Source organism: Oncorhynchus mykiss, chromosome 2 (assembly GCF_057628025.1).
Source record: "Oncorhynchus mykiss isolate SJ-2025 chromosome 2, ASM5762802v1, whole genome shotgun sequence".
NCBI classification, from domain to species: Eukaryota; Metazoa; Chordata; class Actinopteri; order Salmoniformes; family Salmonidae; genus Oncorhynchus; species Oncorhynchus mykiss.
Window position 1 is genome coordinate 25,909,671 of NC_143023.1, and position 22,725 is coordinate 25,932,395.

At 42.4% G+C, this 22,725-nt stretch overlaps 1 protein-coding gene and 1 non-coding gene across 2 annotated transcripts; one reads left to right on the top strand and one right to left on the bottom strand.

Moving 5' to 3' along the window:
- The first annotated feature begins 725 nt into the window (after nt 1-725).
- Nucleotides 726-21,755, top strand: LOC110485092 (CUB domain-containing protein 1-like). The gene is made up of 10 exons (XM_021556142.3): nt 726-980; nt 4,309-4,548; nt 4,835-5,203; nt 5,377-5,748; nt 8,717-8,914; nt 9,281-9,667; nt 10,639-10,828; nt 11,008-11,174; nt 13,583-13,670; nt 18,884-21,755. The coding sequence occupies exons 1-10, from the start codon at nt 911-913 to the stop codon at nt 19,347-19,349; spliced, it is 2,547 nt and encodes an 848-aa protein (XP_021411817.3). The 5' UTR covers nt 726-910; the 3' UTR covers nt 19,350-21,755.
- On the bottom strand, nt 14,246-16,338 carry LOC110485094 (uncharacterized). The gene is made up of 2 exons (XR_016485382.1): nt 16,026-16,338; nt 14,246-15,269 (listed from the first exon to the last, which is right to left on the bottom strand). It is a non-coding gene; the product is annotated as an uncharacterized LOC110485094 (transcript).
- Nucleotides 21,756-22,725: the final 970 nt, after the last annotated feature.

Sequence of the window (22,725 nt, forward strand, 5' to 3'; positions counted from 1 at the left end):
TTAAATTATGTCTGTGAAAGGAGAGAATAATCTCTCTCAACAAGCTCCTTGCACCCCCTTTTGTTGATCCTCCTTGCTGCTCCTGTTCACAGTCATTATCCCAGTCATAGCTTATCCTCGCAGGGAACACTGCTGCATCTCAGGCCCTTACCACCATCTCTGGTGAATTCACGGATAATCAATAACATTGCTGGTTCAAACTTGTTTCTTTCACTGTCAGTCCCAATCCCCAGATCTTTAGCTATTGCTTGTCTAGGAACTTTAGCTATTGCGTTGTCTAGGAGTGTCAGGTGAATTCAGCACATGGCTCTAATGCATAGATGGTATGTGCGCTATATTTGCCATGTGTGCTTGAGTGTTACAGAAAAATGGCTTCTGCTCTGCTGGACAATCTAAGGCGGCATTATTATTGAGTTATTACATGATAACAAGTCATGGATTTCAACTTTTGAGCACCACGTAGTCTAATGATGATCACCCTATTTTTAATTAAGTTTAACTTGTTTGTTAAAGATAAACAACAGTTCATAGTGTGGCCAAATGATATGGTCCAGTGAAGCTTGCTATCGAGGTCTAAAAGGCTAGATTTGACTAAATACATATCAGACCCCAGTCCGTTCATTTTGTATTACATTAAAGCTTATTTGTCTATAAACTTTTTTTTTAAAACGGCACCGAGTTCAAATATGTTGCAATTCTTCAAGCAACAACTCACCTGTCCGAATGACTGCAAGAGGAACGCCTTACCTGAGAAGTGATGTCACACAGCAGGAAAGCAAATGTAGGTGTAACCCATTTTCCTCAAAGCGAAAGAACTACACGGAGGTCCAAAGCCGTAGTCGCGATTTGTGCCCATTTTTGTTCAGTTATATAGCTTATCGTTTGAGATACCGACGCTGAAAATAAAGGCATGACTTTATCAACGGTCGGCTGGGCTCTGCAGCTTTTGGGGATCGCGTACGCCGTGTTCGTTCTATCAGGTAAGTCTGCTTACTCAGTTCCATTACATTACACATAATGGGGAGTTTTGTTAAGAGCCGTGATGCTCGGTCTGAACGATAACAAGCGTCGCATGCGGTACGGTTTTGGGGAAGCATCCTTATAGGGTTAGATTGAAGACATAGTGGACTACCTGTGCTAATTAACCCTCCTGTTGTGTTCGTTTCATGTTAATTAATTCTGTGTTTCCGGTCCATCCAAAATGACTGCCCCATTAAAGCTGATTATACATCCATAATAATACATATATTATCACATAATGTTGTGTTAGATATTTTTATCAACTTAAGTTATTGTGAACATTACACGTTTTGAACTTCTATTTGCTATTTATGGCCTGTAGGCCTCATTGACCTGAGCTCATACAACTAGTTTTTGAGTAAAAAAAGCACAATGTATGGATTATTTTCACTGTAACAAATACTCAGGTGAAACATATTGTGCTATTTAACACAGACTACATTGTGTCAATGTTCAACAAGGACTCTCTCCTCCTCACCAGTGTCATGATCAAAGATATGATCAAGAGCCTCACATCCAGTAAATCGTTTGGTCATTGTGCTGCGACAGAATGAATTGTGAGCAAGGCCTCAAAAAAGCTTTATATACCAGACCTGCAAGAAAAGTTCTATATATTATTGAAACAATGTTGCAATTGTTTGTGAGAATGCCAACAGGTGTGGTTGTGGGGGAAAGATTCTATTGGGGAAAGGTTCCCGTGGGGGTTGCCATGGAAGCCAAGAAGGGGTGTGTGTGTGTGTGTGTGTGTGTGTGTGTGTGTGTGTGTGTGTGTGCTCAAATACAAATGCATGTGGGGGTCTGGGAGAGGAAGTGTGGCTATCTGATGAATGGGCATGTGCCTGAACCAAATTTTATACACTAATTGTAGTCTCACCCATTAATTTCTTATGACCGGTTATTTTTGACCGGGAACACCACAGGTGTACAAAAGTTAAATAAAACACTTAACATTTTATGAAAATCATCAACATGTATTTTGTGTGTTCAGATGCCTTGTGTGGAATAAGTCATGGAACCTTATGACAATAAGATGAAATGAACTGCAGTTTTCAGAGAGAAACTTGTAAATCGGTCCAATTCGACCGGAACACAGCAGGAGGGTTAACTATCTTCTCCAAACACCTGTGTGTAGATGGAAGACAGATGCCACAATACTCTCTGCTGCAACTGTGTTAAAACCAATGAAAACAGTGCACAGTACAGTAAGTTTGTATGTTGCATTTGTGAAATGATTTGAATGTGATATGAAATTAGAGGGATTTATGTTTCTAGAACCATACCGTAATTGAGATTCGATTCACGTTTAGATGGAGTATTTGGCTGTTTAGGCTTCCAGAGCCAATTCACCACAGAACATGTAAGGTTCTTGAACTAAGGAGTAATGTTAGGCTCCTTTTGTCCAATATATGGCCAGCCACTGCTGAGTGTCAGTAAACAGAATTATAATTTTAAGGTTTTGTTTTAATCTGGTAATAGTTTTAAACATTTAGAAGTGAACTGTAATACATTTGTGATTATTGTGATTCTGTAAAAAAAATATATTAAAAAATGTAACTGAAGAATAGGGAAATTATTTTAGTTCCTTTTTATTTGATGACTAGGTCATTGCATTTGTCCCTATACTATAAAGATTAAAATGTATATATATATATATATATATATATATATATATATATATATATATATATATATATATATATATATATATACAATGATATGTTCTATGACATGTTTCCCATGATAACACTTACTGATAGACACTAACAGTATTATGAAGTTGCAGGGATATTCTTGAATTGGAAGAGGATGTATTATATAGGTAGACAATGCATTAAATAATTGTTGTTGACACTGGCACAACCACACACAGACCTTTGAAAGGCCAGTCAGTTTCCTAAAACAAAAGTGTGTAGATGGGATGCAAATGACAGACAACATAGATGTTGACTGGCCCATGTTGTGCTTTATGAATAGACATAGGAAACGTCTTTAATGCATGAGTCTGGTTCAGTGGATAAATAGGAATGATGTTGAATGCACTGTTGAATGCATTGGTTCTATCCAAAGGCCAACTAACTAAGGAAAGAACTTCCAACTCATCTAATATTTTATTAGGAATCAGGTGGAACAATGGCTTATCAGTTTCTATATGTAGACCAGGGCCACTGAGTTTGCATTGAAGATTACAGGGGGGGGGGGGGGGGGGGGGCAGTATTTGCATAGGTCAGACAATAGGATCAGCATCAAAAACAAGGAGGACAAGGATCAGGCACTCTTCATATATTTAAAAGGCCTTAGAGTGCCTTGGTCCTCTTTGTTTTTTTTGATGGCCAATTAACCCCTTTATCAAGAGCACCTTCAATTTACAAATATCTACTATTGTATTCTAGCAGCACCTCCCTTTGTTCTTTTTTTCTACAATCTGTAGGAGCAGTTTGGTTTGTAATGATATAGCTATAGTTTGGTTTGTAATGATATAGCTATAGTTTGGTTTGTAATGATATAGCTAGGTAGGCAGAATAATGTTCAGTCAATCACCCAGAAGTTGTGGCTTACACATCTTATCCCAGTGTCAACAGTGACAGCTGGACTGTAATAGCTGTACATGTAACAGCGAGGGACAAACAAGGCTTCCCAGTAACGTCTCCAATGTCAAACAGTCACACAATCAGATTATATCTTGGCTACTTTACTAGGTAAGGTTTTGGGGAAAGCATAAGTCAGACAGATAGAAGGAGAGAGAGAGAGAGAGAGAGAGCGCTTGTGTGTGTGTGTGTGCTTCAGATAGAGAGGGAGATGAAGTGAGTGATTGTCTAAAGATAAGGACATTTACGGATACAGCATCACAGATATATGACAGTCTGAACTGTTGAACGACCAGGCCTATGTTTGTTCAGTAGGCCCTAGCTCACAGACGTGGGGCTGGTTAGTCATACAGGAAGTGGAGCCAAGCTGTTGAAATCGATCATCTCCCTACACACTCCCTCAGTCATATGAGTCTTTTCTAACATGCTGTGGCAAAAAAAGGACATGAGGTCAGGCTGAGAAAAACTGATCAGTTGTTTTTTCTGTCTACTGAGTAGTATAGTCCCACATGACAGTCAGAGAGAAAAAGGACATTGTTTTGTATTCTAAGACTCTGCTTATGTTTTGTACAAATTAATATAGTTTTGATAGAGGTGTGGTTATGTAAAATACCCATGTGGTATAGAACAACCCTGCCTCCCCAACTGATGCCACTCTTCTACCTTAATTCATCAATCCCTTCCTTGGTTGTTGTTCATTCAGAGGGTGTGACACTGACCCTCACCCCTGACCAGGGCACTACTCTCAACATCAGCCAGAGTTCAGAGCGCAGCAGGGGGTCAAAGTGTACGGTATGCACCGGTACAGGCTTGAAGAAGTCCTGCTCCAGGGCTGGAAGTGATTATGTGGTGCTGCTGACAGACCCCAAAGTTGCTGTGAACATGGTGTTCACCTGCACCAAACCAGAGGAAGTCTTTACTGTGGAGGTGATCAGGGAAATAGGTAAGAACTCTCTATGAGATATATAATGGTGGTAGTTCCATGGTATTTAGAGTGTCCATAGTGTCCTTAGAGTGTCTATAGCTTGTCCACATGGTACAGAAATACAGTGTCATTACAGTATAGGCACATTGTGCACTGTAGTTATATTGCTATTACATAGTGCTTACAAGTGGGATACCTGTGTGCATTTTCATAATACATAGTCCATATGTGACTGTGTGTGTGATCATACCTGTGTGTGTGTCTCTGTATTGACTTCCTCTAACTCCTACCCTCCTTCCATCAGATTGTACCACAAAGTCCTGTAATGGAGACATCACCCCCAGTGAGTCTAGAACCGGAACGCTTCCACTCCAGAACTTCAACCGTACCTTTATCTGGAACCTGAAGGCCCCGGTTCCACGGGCGTTCCATTTGGACTTCACCCAGATGGGGATGAGACAGATCCTGCCCTCTGAGAGATGTCCAGACCAGCACACGTATACCCTGCTAGCCCTCCAGAGGACAGGGGAGGCTGCCATCGGGACGTACTGCAGGAACGGCAGCGTCTCTGGGGCTCAGGTCTTGAACCAGGGCAGGTTCTCTCTGGAGGTCACTGGAGGACGGGAACTGAACCCCACCATGTTCAACGTGTCTGTTGGAGAGGAAATCAAATGTGAGTTGGTCAGACAGTGGTTTCAGATAACTGACACACAATCACATTGTTTTCATTAATATAAATGGATGACTTATGTCTGTATGTTTTTAGTCATGGCCACAGACATGATTTAATGGACCTGGTTAACATTGTATTTTCTGACACTTCATCAACATATCATTGTCCCTCAGCACTTGCTGTCCTCAAAGTGACTTTACCGGAAGGGACGTCGTCTTTGGAGTTGCTCTCTCCAAACTACCCGAATAGTTTCCCTGACGATGACCTGATGGAGTGGAAGTTTGTGGTCCCTCCCAAACACAACGCTACGGTTGTCTTCCTGGGTCAGACCCAGCCGCAGTGCCTGAAGAAGGAGCCGGCTGTGGAGTATCACCACGGTAACGGACGGTTCGCGGTGGTGAAGAAGCTGTCGGACCCCCAGCCGGCCCAACGTCGGGACTCCTTCTCCCTGATCCTAAGGAACTGTGAGATGAACAGGATCGGGGACGGCTCCACTGGTCTCTCCCTCCACTTCAAGGTTTCAGCCAAGAGGAGGAGTCTTCCAGGTCACTACAGGACACTGTGTACAATAAACTAGATGGCTTTACAAAACTTTTTCCAAAACCCTCCTTGATTATCCCCAGCAATTTGACTGACTTTATCTTTTCCATTACCAGCATGCCTGATTCAACTGGTCAACTACATCAAGCTCTTGATAACTTGAATCCAGTGTGCTGGTACTGGAATAGGGAAGTGGAATGGCTAGGTGTTCTCCAGGAAAGGTTTGGAAAACACAGCTTTAGTAAAAAAGGAGAGGATGAATCATGTGTGAGTTTGTGGAAAGCCCTGCTCTTTCCCTCTCAATTCCTAAAACGTATGAACACAGAAGGCAATCTTTTCCATTCCAGCCATTACATTGAGGCAATCCTCCTATAGCTCCTCCCACTGAGACTCAACTGAAGTCATGGTACATACAGTGCATTCGGAAAGTATTCAGACCCCTTCACTTTTGCCACATTTTATTACGTTACAGGCTTATTCTAAAATGGATTAAATCGTTTTTTCCCCCTCATCTATCAACACACAATACCCCATAACGACAAAGCAAAAACAGGTTTAGGCGATTACAGCCTCGAGTCTTCTTGCTGATCCTCTCAAGTTCTGTCAGGTTGGATGGGGAGCGTCGCTGAACAGCTATTTTCAGGTCTCTCCAGAGATGTTCGATCAGGTTCAAGTCCGGGCTCTGGCTAGACAATTCAAGGATGTTCAGAGACTTGCTCCGTTCATCTTTCCCTCAATCTTTACTAGTTTCGCAGTCCCTGCCACTGAAAAACATCCCCACAGTATGAGGCTTCCACCACCATGCTTCACCTTAGGGATGGTATTGGCCAGGTGATGAGCGGTGCCTGGTTTCCTCCAGATCACATCCGTCTGGCCACTCTACCATAAAGGCCTGATTGTTGGAGTGCTGCAGAGATGGTTGTCTTTCTGGAAGGTTCTCCCATCTCCACAGAGAAACTCTGGAGCTCTGTCAGAGTGACCATCGGGTTCTTGGTCACCCACCTGACCAAGGCCCTTCCACCCCGATTGCTCAGTTTGGCTGGGCGGCCAGCTTTAGAAAGAGTCTTGGTGATTTGGTCTTTGCTCTGACATGCACCGTCAACTGTGAGACCTTATATAGACAGGTGTGTGCCTTTCCAAATCATGTCCAATCAATAGAATTTACTACAGCTGGACTTCAATCAAGTTGTAGAAACATCTCAAGGATGATCAATGGAAACAGTATGCACCTGAGCTCAGTTTCGAGTCTCATCGCAAAGGGTCTGAATACTTATGTAAATAAGGTATTTTTTTCTAAAATGTTTAAATGTACAAACCTGTTTTTGCTTTATCATTATGGGCTATTGTTTGTAGATTGATGAGGAACAAATGTATTGCATCCATTTTAGAATAAGGCTGTAACTTAACAAAATTTGGAAAAGATGAAGGGGTCTGAATACTTTCCGAATGCACTGTATATTAGCATTTTTGGCTCATCTTGTCCAAATTATCATAAAGTATCAAAAGGATGGGTGACCATCCCTTTAAGGCCAATTGTTGTGTAGTGTCACGTGTATTTAGATAATGTAGTAGTAGTGGTAATATCTACTGTTGTTGTACAGATCCAACATATTACAATTCATTATAATAACATGGAGCTTTTAGATCAGTGGTAATTTGACAAACCACTCTGTCTTGTGGTTAATGTTTACAACCACAAAAGGGATTACTGTAGCTTTAATATACAGTTGAAGTCAGAAGTTTACATACACTTAGGTTGGAGTCATTAAAACTCGTTTTTCAACCACTCCACAAATTTCTTGTTAACAAACTATACATCTACTTTGTGCATGACACAAGTAATTTTTACAACAATTGTTTACAGATTATTTCACTTATAATTCACTGTATCACAATTCCAGTGGGTCAGAAGTTTACATACACTAAGTTGACTGGGCCTTTAAACAGCTTGGAAAATTCCAGAAAAGGATGTCATGGCTTTAGAAGCTTCTGAAAGGCTTATTAACATACTTTGTATGTACCTGTGGATGTTTTCAAGGAGAAATGTCCTCTGATCTGATGAAACAAAAATGGAACTGTTTGGTCATAATGACCATAGTTATGTTTGGAGGGAAAAGGGGGAGGCTTGCAAGCCGAAGAACACCATCCCAACCGTGAAGCACGGGGTGGCAGCATCATGTTGTGGGGATGCTTTGCTGCAGGAGGGACTGGTGCACTTCACAAAATAGATGGCATCCTGAGGAAGGAAAATTATGTGGATATATTGAAGCAACATCTCAAGACATCAGTCAGGAAGTTAATGCTTGGTCACAAATGGGTCTTCCAAATGGACATTGATCCCAAGCATACTTCCAAAGTTGTGGTAAAATGGCTTAAGGGCATCAAAGTCAAGGTATTGGAGTGGCCTTAACAAAGCCCAGACCTCAATCCCATAGAACATTTGTGGGCAGAACTGAAAAAGCGTGTGTGAACAATGAGGCCTACAAACCTGACCCAGTTACACCAGCTCTGTCAGGAGGAATGGGCCAAAATTCACCCAACTTCTTGTGGGAAGCTTGTGGAAGGCCACCCAAAATGTTTAAAGGCAGTGCTACCAAATACTAATTGAGTGTATGTAAACTTCTGAAATAAATCATTCTCGCTGCTATTATTCTGACATTTCACATTCTTAAAATAAAGTGGTGATTCTAACTGACCGAAGACAGGGAATATTTACTAGGATTAAATGTCAGGAATTGTGAAAAACTGAGTTGAAATGTATTTGGCTAAGGTGTATGTAAACTTCCGATTTCAACTGTATACAGCTTTTAACATTGCAGATGCCACTGGGGCAGACTTTTGGTATTCTTCTTCCTAAATGTGAAATCCTTGTATTAATTTTGCTGCGTGCCTGCATGAGTTATAGTAAGTTAGTCAGTGGAAGTGGATGTGCAGCTACATGTATATGATTTCTTACTGTGACATACTTTGCAGTGTTGTGCAACGTGGACCTGAGGAAAGAGCGGGGGCTTTCCCTCCATATTGAGAAGACTAACCTCATGTCTGACTGTGAGCTGAAGCTGAACTCTGTCATCCAGAAGAAAATCACTGTTCCCTCAGGGAAGATCTCTCAGCTATCCTTCCAGGACTGCCCATGTCAGGAGCTGCTACTGACCGCCATCAGAATCATAGGTAACTAAGGCCTAACTAGTAACCCTGCTCTGCTCTAAGTTATATAACCATAAGCATTATTATTAACACTATGTTGCTCTCCCAGTCACTAACTTCTCATTGTGTTGGTCTGGCTTGACGTCATAGAAGAATAACATGATATACCGTTCAACATGTGTGTGACTGTGGCCTTAAGCCCTAACTAAACAATCACTGCAATTCAATGCTACATTTTTGGCTTCCCTTACACTTTAAACAATATCTGGAGTGTGGTAATTAGGATGAACAAATACTTTGTCCTTCTTGAGATCCTAAGGCACCACAAACTCATGGTATATATTCAACTTTATTTTGGTTTGTATCCTTTACCTCCTCTCCATTTCTCAGAGTGCCGTCAGTGGAGGGGCTGCCAAGCAGCAGCAGCCCCTGTCCCTCTGACGGTGCCCGTCCTGGAGAGGTGTCTTCCCGCCCCCCTGGGCAGTGTCACCTGGATCCTCCGTCCCCCTCAGCATGGCACGGTAGAGCTCCTGCCCACTACTGGCAACCTGAGGCAGTCCCTGCCAGAACAACCCTGCAACGGCTCTGTCACTCTCACCGTGGCCGAGGACGATGACGGCACCACCGTGGGTCAGTTCTGCCCTCAGGGAGCCATACACAAAGTCCAGGTCCACACCAACGTGTCCATCACAGCTTCAGCCTCGACCATGGGAGGGAAAGAGAGGTGGCCATTCTCACATCCTTTACTCAACATCTCCTTCACCAGGGAGATTGCAGGTAACATGTTTTAATTAAAGGTTTAACTGTGTTATTGTGAAGTGGAAACATCTAGGAGCAACAACAGCTCAGCGGTAGGCCACACAAGCTTACAGAATGGAACCACAAGAGTGCTGAAGCATGTAGCACGTAAAAAAAATTGACTGTCCTCGGTTGCAACACTCACTACCGAGTGAGTACCAAACTGCCTCTGGAAGCAACGTCAGCACAAGAACAGTTTGTAGGGAGCTTCATGAAATGGGTTTCCATGGCCGAACAGTTGCACACAAGCCTAAGATCACCATGCGCAATGCCAAGCGTTGGCTAGTGGTGTAAAGTGGTGTAAAGCTCACTTCCATTGGACTCTGGAGCAGGTGAAGGCGTTCTCTGGAGTGATGAATCACGCTTCACCATCTGGCAGTCCAACGTTTTTTTTTTTTATGGTTCGTGTTAGGCCCCTTAGTTCCAGTGAAGGTAAATCTTATCGCTACAGCATACAATGGCATTCTAGAGGATTCTGCGCTTCCAAATTTGTGGCAAAGTTTCAGCATGACAATGCCCCATGCACAAAGCGAGGTCCATACAGAAATGGTTTGTCGAGATCGGTGTGGAAGAACTTGACTAGCCTGCACAGAACCCTGACCTCAACTCCATCGAACATGTTTGGGGTGAATTGGAACGCAGACTGCGAGCCAGGCGTAATCGCCCAACATCAGTGCCCAACCTCACTAATACTCTTGTGGCTGAATGGCAGCAAGTCCCTGCAGCAATGTTCCAACATCTAGTGGAAAGCCTTCCCAGAAGAGTGGAGGCTGTTATAGCAACAAAGGGGGGACCAACTCCATATTAATGCCCGTGATTTTGGGATGAGATGTTTGGCGAGCGGGTGTTCACATACTTTTGGCCATGAAGTTACAACTTTAATTAATTGTTTTACATAAAAGTAGTACTATAACTGCACATAGGTTATTATCCCCCTGATGTACACACAGAGAGATACATCTTCACGGTATACCCAATGACAGGAGTACCAACTCTCCTGGCCACCCCTAGTTGGCCTGTGGGAATGAAGTCCTACTCCACTGTGTCCTGGATCGTCAATGTCCCCTCCAAGCTGGAAGCCCACCTCATGTTCGACAACATCAGCCAGCCCAAGTGCAGCAACCGCCACACAGGCATCAGGTACAACTAGAATAGAATGGGGTACCCCTCTGAGATGTCCTCTCTATGTTTCTTCATTCTAGGGAGTTTTTCTTGGCCACTGTGGTCTTGCTTCTTCCTTGCTTGGTCTTGGGGTCCAGGCCGGATTACTGTAAAGCACTTTATGATGTGCTGTAAATAAATACATTTGATTTGATCAGGGTGCAGATCCTGGGCTCGCTGGAGGAGATGTACAGCCGGCGGGAGGACGAGGAGGCAGGCAGGAAGATCACTGTCTCAGAGAGCTTCTACCTCAACATGTCCAACTGTATGCCTGAGAGAGGAGACTTCAGCATGCTCACACAGATCACACTGCACAAGGATAAGAGTGAGTGACCGACTATGTGGAGCAGTCATCATGATAAGCAATGTTGTTCTATCTCCTCTCACTCCCTTCTTCCTCTGGCCCTCTCCATAGGTTGTTTGTTTAAAGTGAATTTGAAATTGCAGTGAAAATCTAACGCTCCATGTTTCTCTTTCTCAGCATTTCTCTATACCATTCTAATATTTTGTTCATTCTGGTCTTACTACACTGAGTATACCAAACATTAGGAACACCTTCCTAATATTGAGTTGCACTCCCCCCATTTTGCCCTCAGAACAAACAGAATTCATTAGGTAGGATGAGGCAGCTGCCTATGGCGGCAGATTGACGAGGGTGGCATTTTCTGAGGTAAACTGACAATTTTCTCAGCTAAACTGACCAAAAAATGAAAGTTTTTCTCAACCAGTGGCATATGGCCTTTTTTTTAGGTGAGCGGTGATGCCACCCTTTGATAAGCAGTGCCCACTTTGTCAAAGGCAAGGGCGCAAAATATTCTGCTCTGCACCAACATTCAGTCAAAAAAATGATCTAACATGAATCATGTAGCAGATATAGGCTATGGTAGAAAGAGTATGTGGCCTTTTCTGTAGCCTACAGACTGGAGATAAAATGTATGACAATGTAATGAGACGGACACTTTTTACATCATACAGGTTTCTCCCATTAAATAGCCTAACCTAAATGGAGCTCAATCAAATAAAAAATGTGTTGTCGTGTTAACATATCCTAAAAACAGGATAGGTCAAAGTTAAATGGACAATATGGAACGGACAATCACAACTGTTTTCCAGGAGTTTCACCCCATTGTCGTGATCAGTGGTTTCAATTTTGTATCTCTCCATTTTTGACAAGCTGATCATAGCAAAAAAGTACTTTTGCATTTCACGCTGTGCAAATAGGCTCACGATAACTCCTGATAAAGTTGGTAGCTGATATTCAGAGCTTAAATAGTCCAACTGATTAGTCACAGGAATCCGTACTAATGAAGCAAATGAAACGACCTGTTTGACAAACAGTAGGCCTACCTAGCACATGGATGGGCATTCATAAAATTCCATTGGGGGCCACATGGTAGGCTACACCCCAGTAAGCACAAGCCGACGTCTTTTGGAAGTCTTCTTTGTGTGTTTTACAAACGTTAGGCGTACCACATTGATGGGCATTCATAGAATTCAATTTCAGGCTACACCTCAGCGAGCACGGAAGCATGGACCAACTCCTTTTGGGTGTCATTTTTTGGTGCAGTCCGGATCGGCCTTGATTTACAAATCAATTTAAAAAGTTAGACATTTTTTCTTGCTTAATGGGAGTATTGTAGTTTTGGTCTCGCCTAGGGTGTGTGGTGGAATTATTCTAATCAACGGACTTTTAGATTTCTTCAAAACAATTTAACATTATTATTTAATTAGTGCAGTAATGGAGTTGGTCAGTAACCACCCTGGAGGTGATCCCTGAGAACTCAACCAGCAGGACAAAGTCACAGCATTTTATAGCAAAGTCCATCCTCCTGGATGTTCATGACAAATCACAGATGAGAGAATTTATACAAAGGTACATTGTGCTCTCATGCAACAGACATCACAATTACATCGCAACAGGTTTCTGTCTCAAGGTCGTTTACTGCTTGTTTATACAGAAATACTACTGTAACATAATCATTTGAGGGAATGACCTAGTGTCTAAGTTCAGTGTTCCATCTGCCATATGGGAGAGAAAAAGGAGATAGGGTCTCCCTGGCACCGACAGACAGGCACACAGACAGTAATCATGGGATGGAATGTTGTCTTATCACCAAGCCATCGTAAATCTACTGTCAGCGTTAAAATCTCAGCGGCTCCTCTCAGACACATAGACATAGAGTTCTAAGAACACTATTCTGTTGCCTATTAGATATAACAGACAGTGTGAATGTACTAATATAGGGATACATTCTAATATAAAAGTAATGTGATTAACATAATGTTGTAATTCTACGACAGGTGGCAGAACGGCAAGGACCGGCCCTGGTTGAGACAAATTGGCTGGATGTCCTTTGGGTGGTAGACCATTCTTGATAACCATGGGAAATTGTTGAGCTTGAAAAACCCAGCAGCATTGCAGTTCTTGACACAAACTGATGTGCCTGGCACCTACTATACCCTGTTCTTGCCCAAGGCTTAAAAATAATTCTTTAACCTGTCTTGTCGCCTTCATCTACACTGATTGAAGTGGATTTAACAAGTGACATCAATAAGGGATCACAGCTGTCACCAGAATTCACCTGGTCAGTCTGTGTCATGGAAAGAGTGTCCCTAATGTTTTGTATATTAAGTGTTATCAGCCTCCAGATTTGAAACATTATTATGTTAGTGAGTGGGTTGATAATGGGATATCAGTGAATATTGACCTGTGTGTGTGTTCCTGTTCCTAAGACCTGCTTCTGACCAGCATTCTGAGTGCGGTGGCAGCTCTGCTGGTTCTCATGGTGGTTGTGTTGGCTGTGGTTTGTGTGGTGATCAAGTAAGTGAGCTACCTTTTCTCTAGTGCTTCATGATAAATGTTGGGATGGTTTCTCAGACAGATTCATCTCCAAAAAGAAAAAGTAGCAGGAGCGTATTCCAAAACAACCACAAGTGCTCTTGCAGAGGAATGGTAATACAAAAGTTATAACCACAAGTAGGTGCTAAGGACATCCTGATGAAGGCCTATGCCAATACGCATTGGTGTATTTTAGTGTTTTAGCCCATGTTGAAGGTTTTTTAACTTTCAAGGTGTCTGGCCTTTGATTTCTTTATGCCACTTAGCACATATGTGGTTATAATTGTTCCTATTCAACTAGAGATTAATATCCATTGAAAGTGCTTTTTAGACCAGGATTAGGCTTAATCTGTCTGAGAAACCGTCCTTTTGAGTACATATGGCAACTATGCATTAGAAGCCGACTCGTGACACTCTCCATTCAATAGTTTATTTGATATTTTAAAAAAAAATGCATTTCAGTATACACAGACCTTCAGCAGACGCGCATGGGCCTCACTCAGGCCTCCTTTACTAGGATATGGAACTGGAGCATTTTTTCAGTCATTTCTTCAGCAAAAACTGCAGTAGAGTTCTAATCAAGTTTGATTACGACAATACAGCGCTACGCCTCCCTCACGTTCACATTGTTTTTACAACTTAAAAAATAAAAAAAGTCTGCTTAGAAAAGGCAGGACAGGCTCAGGCTGCGGGTCATAGGCCCAGGTCGGGGCAGTCTTCAAGAGTCCTGATATGCAATGTCAGACCCTGGCGAGTTTCAAAACGTTTCTTACACAAGACAGCGATCCAGTTTCAGTTTGTGATTGCTCTTCCAGCAAAACCTCCTCATCCTCTGTGAAATACCACAGATGTAACAAGAAAGTGATCCTGTACTTGCAACATGAAAATGTAGTTGTTCTTTAAAACTTTCTACAGACTCAAAGGTTCTTCCGCAGATACCACACCGAGATAGCTGTGCATGTCTATGGGCATGAATCACTAGATCACTAGTGATAAGGTTTTGCACATATTCTACAATGACGAACAGCATTACTGGAGATAGGGGATTTCAGATGTGACAACAGACATGGAAGCTTGGTCCAGCTTTAGTCTGTGTTCTCTTTGACTTGAGTGGAGGTCCTTCACTCTCCATCCGATCAACACTTTCACCGCTCTCACTCTGAGTTTCAGACCAGTCTGAATTGACTGCAGAGGCGGGCTGAGAGTCACTGAAGAACTCCGTTTTAATCTCTTCAATTTGCGTTGTGGTGCTGGGTAGCTCATCCCTCTCTGTGTTTTCTTCACGTTGGGTTAAAATTTGGTAAATATGTGAGGACTGATTTGGGTTCTGATTATAGTCACATTTTACTCTGGCAGTAGATATCAAGGCTTCTGTATCAGCAGAATCATCCGTATCATCAGTATCATAATCCATCGCTTGAAGCTGCTCTCGTCCCTGACTGATGACCCATAGGTCCTCCTGTTCCACTTTAATCTGGGAAGGGTCCTCCTGCCCCAGACCGGGACTACAATCCTGCTTGCAGTGCTGCTGCTCAAGGGGAACCTCCTCTTCAGAGATGGCGAGAGTGAGCTGCTGGAGGTCTGTGGGAAAAAGAGCATGGCATACTTAGCTAGTACATTCAAATGCTGAGATGCTGGCTTACAAGAAATGTGTTCTAGCCAGATACATGTAACTTTTGAGCTACACAGTAACCACATTTCCAGACAGTTTTATGCAAGTCATACCATATATATCTTTTTTAAAAACACGATAGCTGTGATGGAAACTGGAAGTTTCGGTACAGTTGTATAAATGCCTACAGATAATATGTTCGTTTGACAGTGTGATCTTTTTGTTTTGGTAAAATACATTATGCGATAAAAGGCGGTGCAAACGACTTGATGGATGCTTTACAAATAATTATATTATCGCTGTTTTCCATAATAATCTCATGTAGACTAGTTTACCCGCACAGCCTGTAGTGTAGGTTTTATGCGAGCTGTTGGCTAGAACACACGTGCCATGACCAGAGTAGGCACATTTGCTATTTAACGGGACAGTTTGTGACGAAACTATTGGTAGAGTTGAACATGTGATGAAAACATATTAAACTTTTGATTTTGATTCGGTACATGAAACCTTAAACGAAAAAGTACATTGTGTACACCGTTTGGTGGAAACGCTACTGGTGGGGAAAATTCGAATTTTCTTAATGCTGATTTTAGAATGAAAAACGCATGAAAATCTGTCGCCAATTGGATGAAAATTTAGTGATGACTCAAATGTAATTTACCAACATGCATTAGGTATCTGTATAAAATGATGGTTGTTACGGGCTTAGCTAATAAGTAACGCACCTTCAAGTCTCTGTAACCTTATTTCTGGTTTAAGAACAACATCCAGCAGCCTCTGTAGCCGGGCATTCTCTTCTTCCGAACGGGACACTTTTTCCTTGTACTCTGCTATCGTTCGGTCTTTCTCCTCTTTTGAACGGCAAAATTCTTGCTGGTACTCTGCTATCGTTGTTTCAACTGCCCGGAATAGCTCATCGACAGCCTCTTTTAATCGCATGTTAAGCAACATCCTCAATGATTTTATGTTAGGCAACATTTTGTAGTTAACTAGCTGAGTAGCTGCTAGCAAGTGTTTTTCCTGTTCCACATGCTCTTTTTCGAAACACATTTTTACACCATCACCACCTGCTGGAGTGGAGTGCAACAGTAACGGTGGACTGTTGTGGAGATACATTTTTTTATTTAACCTGTATTTAACAAGGCTATGTGTATTTTACTTGTACTTTAGCTTGTCTATATTAATATAGCTACAATATAGCTATTTCGAAAAATGGTAATACGGGATTACTTGTTTGACATTGTAGTCATACAAGTGCCGCCAGTAAAATGTGTTTTTTGTTTGTTTATTTGCCTTGTTTGTAACTTGTTTTTTTTAAACATATTTTGTACATTATGTTGCAGCTACTGTCTCTTACAACCGAAAATAACTTCTGGACATCAGCACTGCGATTACTCACCACGGACTGGCAGAATCCTTTTTTTCCTTTAACGAGTCTGACGCGAACGATATACTGCTTTCTCGGGAACAGGTCCAGATCCCCGTGATTTGCGTGAAGAGGAGGCGGAGAAAAAGGGGCCGGAGGACAGGCTGTCTTCTGAGAATTCGTAGGTGATCGAATAAACCCCCACTTCCTTCCATTCTGATAGCAAACGTGCAATCTTTGGACAATAAAATGGATGACCTACTCGGAAAATTAAACTACAAATGGGACATTCAAAACTGTATTATCTTATGCTTCATGGAGTCATAACTGAATGACGACACTATCAAAATACACCTGGCTGGTTATACGCGGCACCGGCAGGGTAGAACTGCGGAGTCTGGTACGATAAGGGGCGGCGAAATATGTATTTTTGTAAATAACAGCTGGTGCATGATTACTAAGGAAGTCTAGAGCTATTGCTCGCCTGAGGTAGAGTGTCTCATGATAGACCACACTATCTACCTAGAGAGTTTTCATCTGTATTTTTTGTAGCTGTTTACATAGCACCACAGTCAGAGGCTGGCATTAAGACAGCATTGAATGAGCTGTATTCCGGCATAAGCAAACAAGAAAACGCTCACCCAGAGGTGGCGCTCCTAGTAGCTAGGGAAACTTAAATCCATTTTACCAAATTTCTATCAGCATGTTAAATGTTTGCAACCAGAGGGGAAAAAAACTCTGGACCACCTTTACTCCACACACAGAGACTGATCATGGCTCACATCAACACCATTATCCCAGAAACCCTAGACCCACTCCAATTTGCATACCGCCCCAACAAATCCACAGGTGATGCAATCTCTATTGCACTCAACACCACCCTTTCCCACCTGGACAAAAGGAACACTTACGTGAGGATGCTATTCATAGACTACAGCTCAGCGTTCAACACCATAGTGCCCTCAAAGTTCATCACTAAGCTAAGGACCATGGGACTAAACACCTCCTTCTGCAACTGGATCCTGGACCATCATTAAGTTTGCAGATGACAACAGTTGTAGGCCTGATTAACGACAACGATGAGACAGCCTATAGGGAGGAGGTCAGAGACCTGGGGTGGTGCCAGGACAACAACCTCTCCGTCAACATGATCAAGACAAAGGAGACGATTTTAGACTACAGGAAAAAGAGTACCGAGCAAGCCCCCATTTTCATCGAAGGGGCTGCAGTGGAGCAGGTTGAGAGCTTCAAGTTCCTTGGTGTCCACATCACCAACAAACTAACATGGTCCAAGCACACCAATTACAGTCGTGAATAGGGCACGACAAAACCTATTCCCAGTCAGGAAACGGAAAAGATTTGTCATGGGTCCTCAGATCCTCGAAAGGTTCTACAGCTGCACCATCAAGAGCATCCTGGCTGGTTGCATCACTGCCTGGTATGGAAACTGCTCGGCTTCCGACTGCAAGGCACTACAGAGGGTAGTACGAACGGCCCAGTACATCACCGGGGCCAAGCTTCCTGCCATCCAGGACCTCTATACCAGGCAGTGTCAGAGGAAAGCTCTAAAATTGTCAAAGACTCCTGCCACCCTAGTCATAGACTGTTCTTTCTGCTACTGCACGGCAAGCTATACCCGGGGCACCAAGTCTAGTTCCAAGAGGCTTCGAAACAGCTTCTACCCCCAAGCCATAAGACTCCTGAACACCTAATCAAATGGCTACCCAGACTATTTGCATTGGCTCCCCTCTCCTCTCCCCCTCTTTTACACCACTGCTACTCTCTGTTGTTATCATCTATGCATAGTCACTTTAATAACTCTACCTTCATGTAAATATTACCTCAACCGGTGCCCCCGCACATTGACTCTGTACCGGTAACCCCCTGTATATAGTCTCGCTATTGTTATTTTACTGCTGCTCTTTAATTACTTGTTACTTTTATTTCTTATTCTTATCCGTATTTTTTTAAACTGCATTGTCGGTTAGAGGCTCATAAGTAAGCATTTAACTGTAAGGTCTACAGACCTGTTGTATTCGGCGCATGTGACTAATAAAATTTGATTTGATGTGTCATGCTAAGTGCGCACATACATAGGGTCTTTATATAATTCTGGGACTTAATAAGTGTGACTATTTAAGACAACATAATTTGCTCTCTATACAGTAGCCTACCTTGTGTGTGTTAATGTGTTTTGATCTCCCTCCTGTTGAATAGAAAGAAGAAAAGGCAGCTGTCTCACCAAGTGTCCACCTACAACCCCAACGGTACCAGCTTCCTGCCAGGGCACAACGGGAGTTTCCCCAAATCACGAAAAGACAACGAGTCCCACATCTACGCCTCGATCGAGGACACACTTGTATACAGCCATCTCCTGCGAGATGGGGCAGAGATGGGTGTCTATGGTGACCCGGCTGTGGATGTGTACCAGAGCTTTACTGGGCCCACAGAGACTAAGCCGCACTCTCTGGGGACAGTCTCTGAACATCCAGAGGTGGGCATCTACCAGCCTTTTGTGCCCCCATCCCATTTTGCCCCACCCGTCCCCAATAGACCCTTAAGTCAAGCCCAGCAGCCTATGGTGGACAATGAGCTGTACGGCTCCAGAAGCAATGGTGACACCTCTGCACAGTCTCAACCGAACAATATGAACACAGAGCAGGCTCCAACGGTGGAGCCATGACTGAAAGGGAGTGAACTGTAGGTTGGGGGTATATGCCAAGAACAGTACCATAGCCCTTCTATTCATAGCATGCACAGTACCAGTCAAAAGTTTGGACACACCTACTCAATCAAAGGTTTTTCTTTATTTTTACTATTTTCTACATTGTATAATAATAGTGAAGACATTAACTATGAAATAACACATATATAATCATGTAGTAACCAAAAAAGTGTTAAACAAATCAAAATATATTTAATATTTGAGATTCTTCAAAGTAGCCACCCTTTGCCTTGATGAAAGCTTTGCACACTCTTGGCATTCTCTCAACCAGTTTCACCTGGAATGAATATAAATTCGCAGGGGTGCCTTGTTAAAAGTTAATTTGTGGTATAAATTTTCTTAATGCATTTGAGACAATCAGTTGTGTTATGACAAGGTAGGGGTGGTATACAGAAGATATCCCTATTTGGTAAAGACCAAGTCCATATTATGGCAAGAAAAGCTCAAATAAGCGAAGAGAAATGACAGTCCATCATTACTTTAAAACATGAAGGTCAGTCAATCCAGGAACATTTCAAGAACTTTGAAAGTTTTTTCAAGTGCAGTTGCAAAAACTATCAAGTGCTAGGATGAAACTGGTTCTCATGAGGACCGCCACAGGAAAGGAAGACCCAGAGTTAACTCTGCTGCAGAGGATAAGTTCATCAGCCTCAGAAATCGGTAATTAACTGCACCTCAGATTGCAGACCAAATAAATAGAGTTCAAGTAACAGACACATCTCAATATCAACTGTTCAGAGGAGACTGCGTGAATCAGGCCTTCATGGTCTAATTGTTGCAAAGAAACCACTACTACAGGACACCAATAAAAATAAGAGACTTGCTTGGGCCAAGAAACAAGAGCAAGGGACATTAGGCCGGTGGAAATCTGTCCATTGGTTTGATGAGTACAAATTAGAGTTTTGGTTCCAACTGCCGTGTCTTTGTTAGACGCAGAGTAGGTGAATGGATTATCTCTGCATGTGTTGTTCCCACCATGAAGCACAGAGGAGGTGTGATGGGGTGCATTGCTGTTGACACTGTCAGTGATTTATTTAGAATTCAAGGCACACTTAACCAGTATGGCTACCACAGAATTCTGCAGCGATACGCCATCCTATCTGGTTTGCGCTTAGTGGGACAATCATTTGTTTTTCAACAGGACAATGACCCAAATCACACCTCCATGCTATGTAAGGGCTATTTGACCAAGAAGGAGAGTATGTGCTGCATCAGATGACCTGGCCTCCATAATCACCTGACCTCAACCCAGTTAAGATGGTTTGGGATGAGTTGGACCACAGAGTGAAGGAAAAGCAGCCAACAAGTGCTCAGCATATGTGGGAACTCCTTCAAGACTGTTGGAAAAGCATTCCTCATGAAGCTGGTTGAGAGAATTCTTAGCGTGTGCAAGGCTGTCATCAAGGCAAAGGGTGGCTGCATTGAAGAATTTAAAATCTAAAATATATTTTGATTTGTATAACACGTTTTTGGTAACTACATGATTCCATATGTATTATTTCATAGTTTTGATGTCTTCACTATTATTCTACAATGTAGAAAATAGTACAAATAAAGAAAAACACTTGAATGAGTAGGTGTGTCCAAATGTATGTGATTCACTGTAATTTCTTAGAATGTATTGTGTGTCAAAGAAGCCCACATTGTTTGATAGTTGGTAATGTCATGTGTTTTGGCTTTGGGCACCTTTTCACTGCATCGTGAAAGTGTAACTTTCTATGTGAGCATTACCCATGCTAAGTTTTTATGTCCCAAATGTTTGCTTTCAATTTATTTGAAGGGTATGTACAGAATGTTGATTTTCACTCAATGTTGTAATTTTTAAAATGTAGTTTGAACAATAAGGACCAGTTTCATTGATGTAGAAATCCTAGTCTTGGACTAAAAAGCAATTAGTTTCAATTGATTGCTCCATTGAGCATCCTTTTTTTAAGGAATATGTTTAATCTGGGTCCTGGAAACCGACCCTCAACTTTTAAATAATCTTACTTTTGAGTTAATGATAATAGAGATGAACATACTATGTGTATTTGTATATTTCATTAAGTTTACAGTGAATGTGTAGGAAGATAAATTGTAAAGATAAAAATGGATTATGTCAAAATCCTATTTTTTGCGCACATACACACACACTTAAATCATAGTTTATTCGTCATATGCACAGGATACAGCGTAAACGGTGAAATAAAATGCTTACATGCAAGCTTCCTCAACATTGCAGAAATAATAAAATGAGCGGTAAAACTAACACAGTCCTGATAAAGGAATTTATGTGTGTGTGTGTGAGGGGGGGAGTTATAAAATGACTGTTTTTGCATTTCTGACTTCAGAGCTCTCTGAATAAAGAATTAACCTTTTGCAGAATCTCAGACTTTGCCTAATTATTATTAAACCCAGGGTCTTACAAACCTCTGGGAATTGGTCAAAGTTATGAAATAGTTGAGTCATCATCATTGGAATTGAAAATTCTCGTAACAAGTCCAAAATACTATGTCAATAATAAAAAAGAAGGTAATAAAAAAATACTGTGAATATACTACTGTATGTCAGTGTACTGTTATATACAAGTAAGTAGTAAGTGAATAGTGACTAGTTAGGAGCAAGGTAGAGTGGTAAATAATAAATAGGTATGTGTGTTGTGTATGTGTGTGAGAGGGAGAGGGAAGTGGGAATGCAGAGATTCTGTGCAAATAGTCTTAAGGTGCAGGTGGGGCCTCCCGGGTGTCGCAGTGGTCTAGGGCACTGCATCGCAGACTCCGGGTTCGCGCCCAGGCTCTGTCGCAGCCGGCCGCGACCGGGAGGTCCGTGGGGCGACGCACAATTGGCCTAGCGTCGTCCGGGTTAGGGAGGGTTTGGCCGGTAGGGATATCCTTGTCTCATCGCGCACCAGCGACTCCTGTGGCGGGCCGGGCGTAGTGCACGCAAACCAAGGTAGCCAGGTGCACTGTGTTTCCTCCGACACATTGGTGCGGCTGGCTTCCGGGTTGGATGCGTGCTGTGTTAAGAAGCAGTGCGGCTTGGTTGGGTTGTGTTTCGGAGGACACATGGCTTTCGACCTTCGTCTCTCCCGAGCCCGTACGGGAGTTGTAGCAATGAGACAAGATAGTAATTACTAACAATTGGATACCATGAAATTGGGGAGAAAAGGGAGTCAAATTTAAAGTAAATAATAATAATAATTTTTAAAAAAGGTGCAGGTGGACAGCCGCCAGGGTTTAGCTGTTCAACAGTCTAATGGCTGTACCGCATGCCAGGCAGTAAGGGAGTAAACAGTCCATGTCTGGGGTGGCTGCATTCTCTGGCAATCTTCTGGACTTTCCTCAGACACCGCCTG

Excerpts from the sequence above, each read along its gene's own strand:
- LOC110485092 (XM_021556142.3), top strand. The coding sequence starts at position 911 with ATGACTTTATCAACGGTCGGCTGGGCTCTGCAGCTTTTGGGGATCGCG. Across the intron at positions 5,204-5,376 it reads TGTTGGAGAGGAAATCAAAT|CACTTGCTGTCCTCAAAGTG; the intron begins GTGAGTTGGTCA and ends ATTGTCCCTCAG. Across the intron at positions 9,668-10,638 it reads CTTCACCAGGGAGATTGCAG|AGAGATACATCTTCACGGTA; the intron begins GTAACATGTTTT and ends ATGTACACACAG.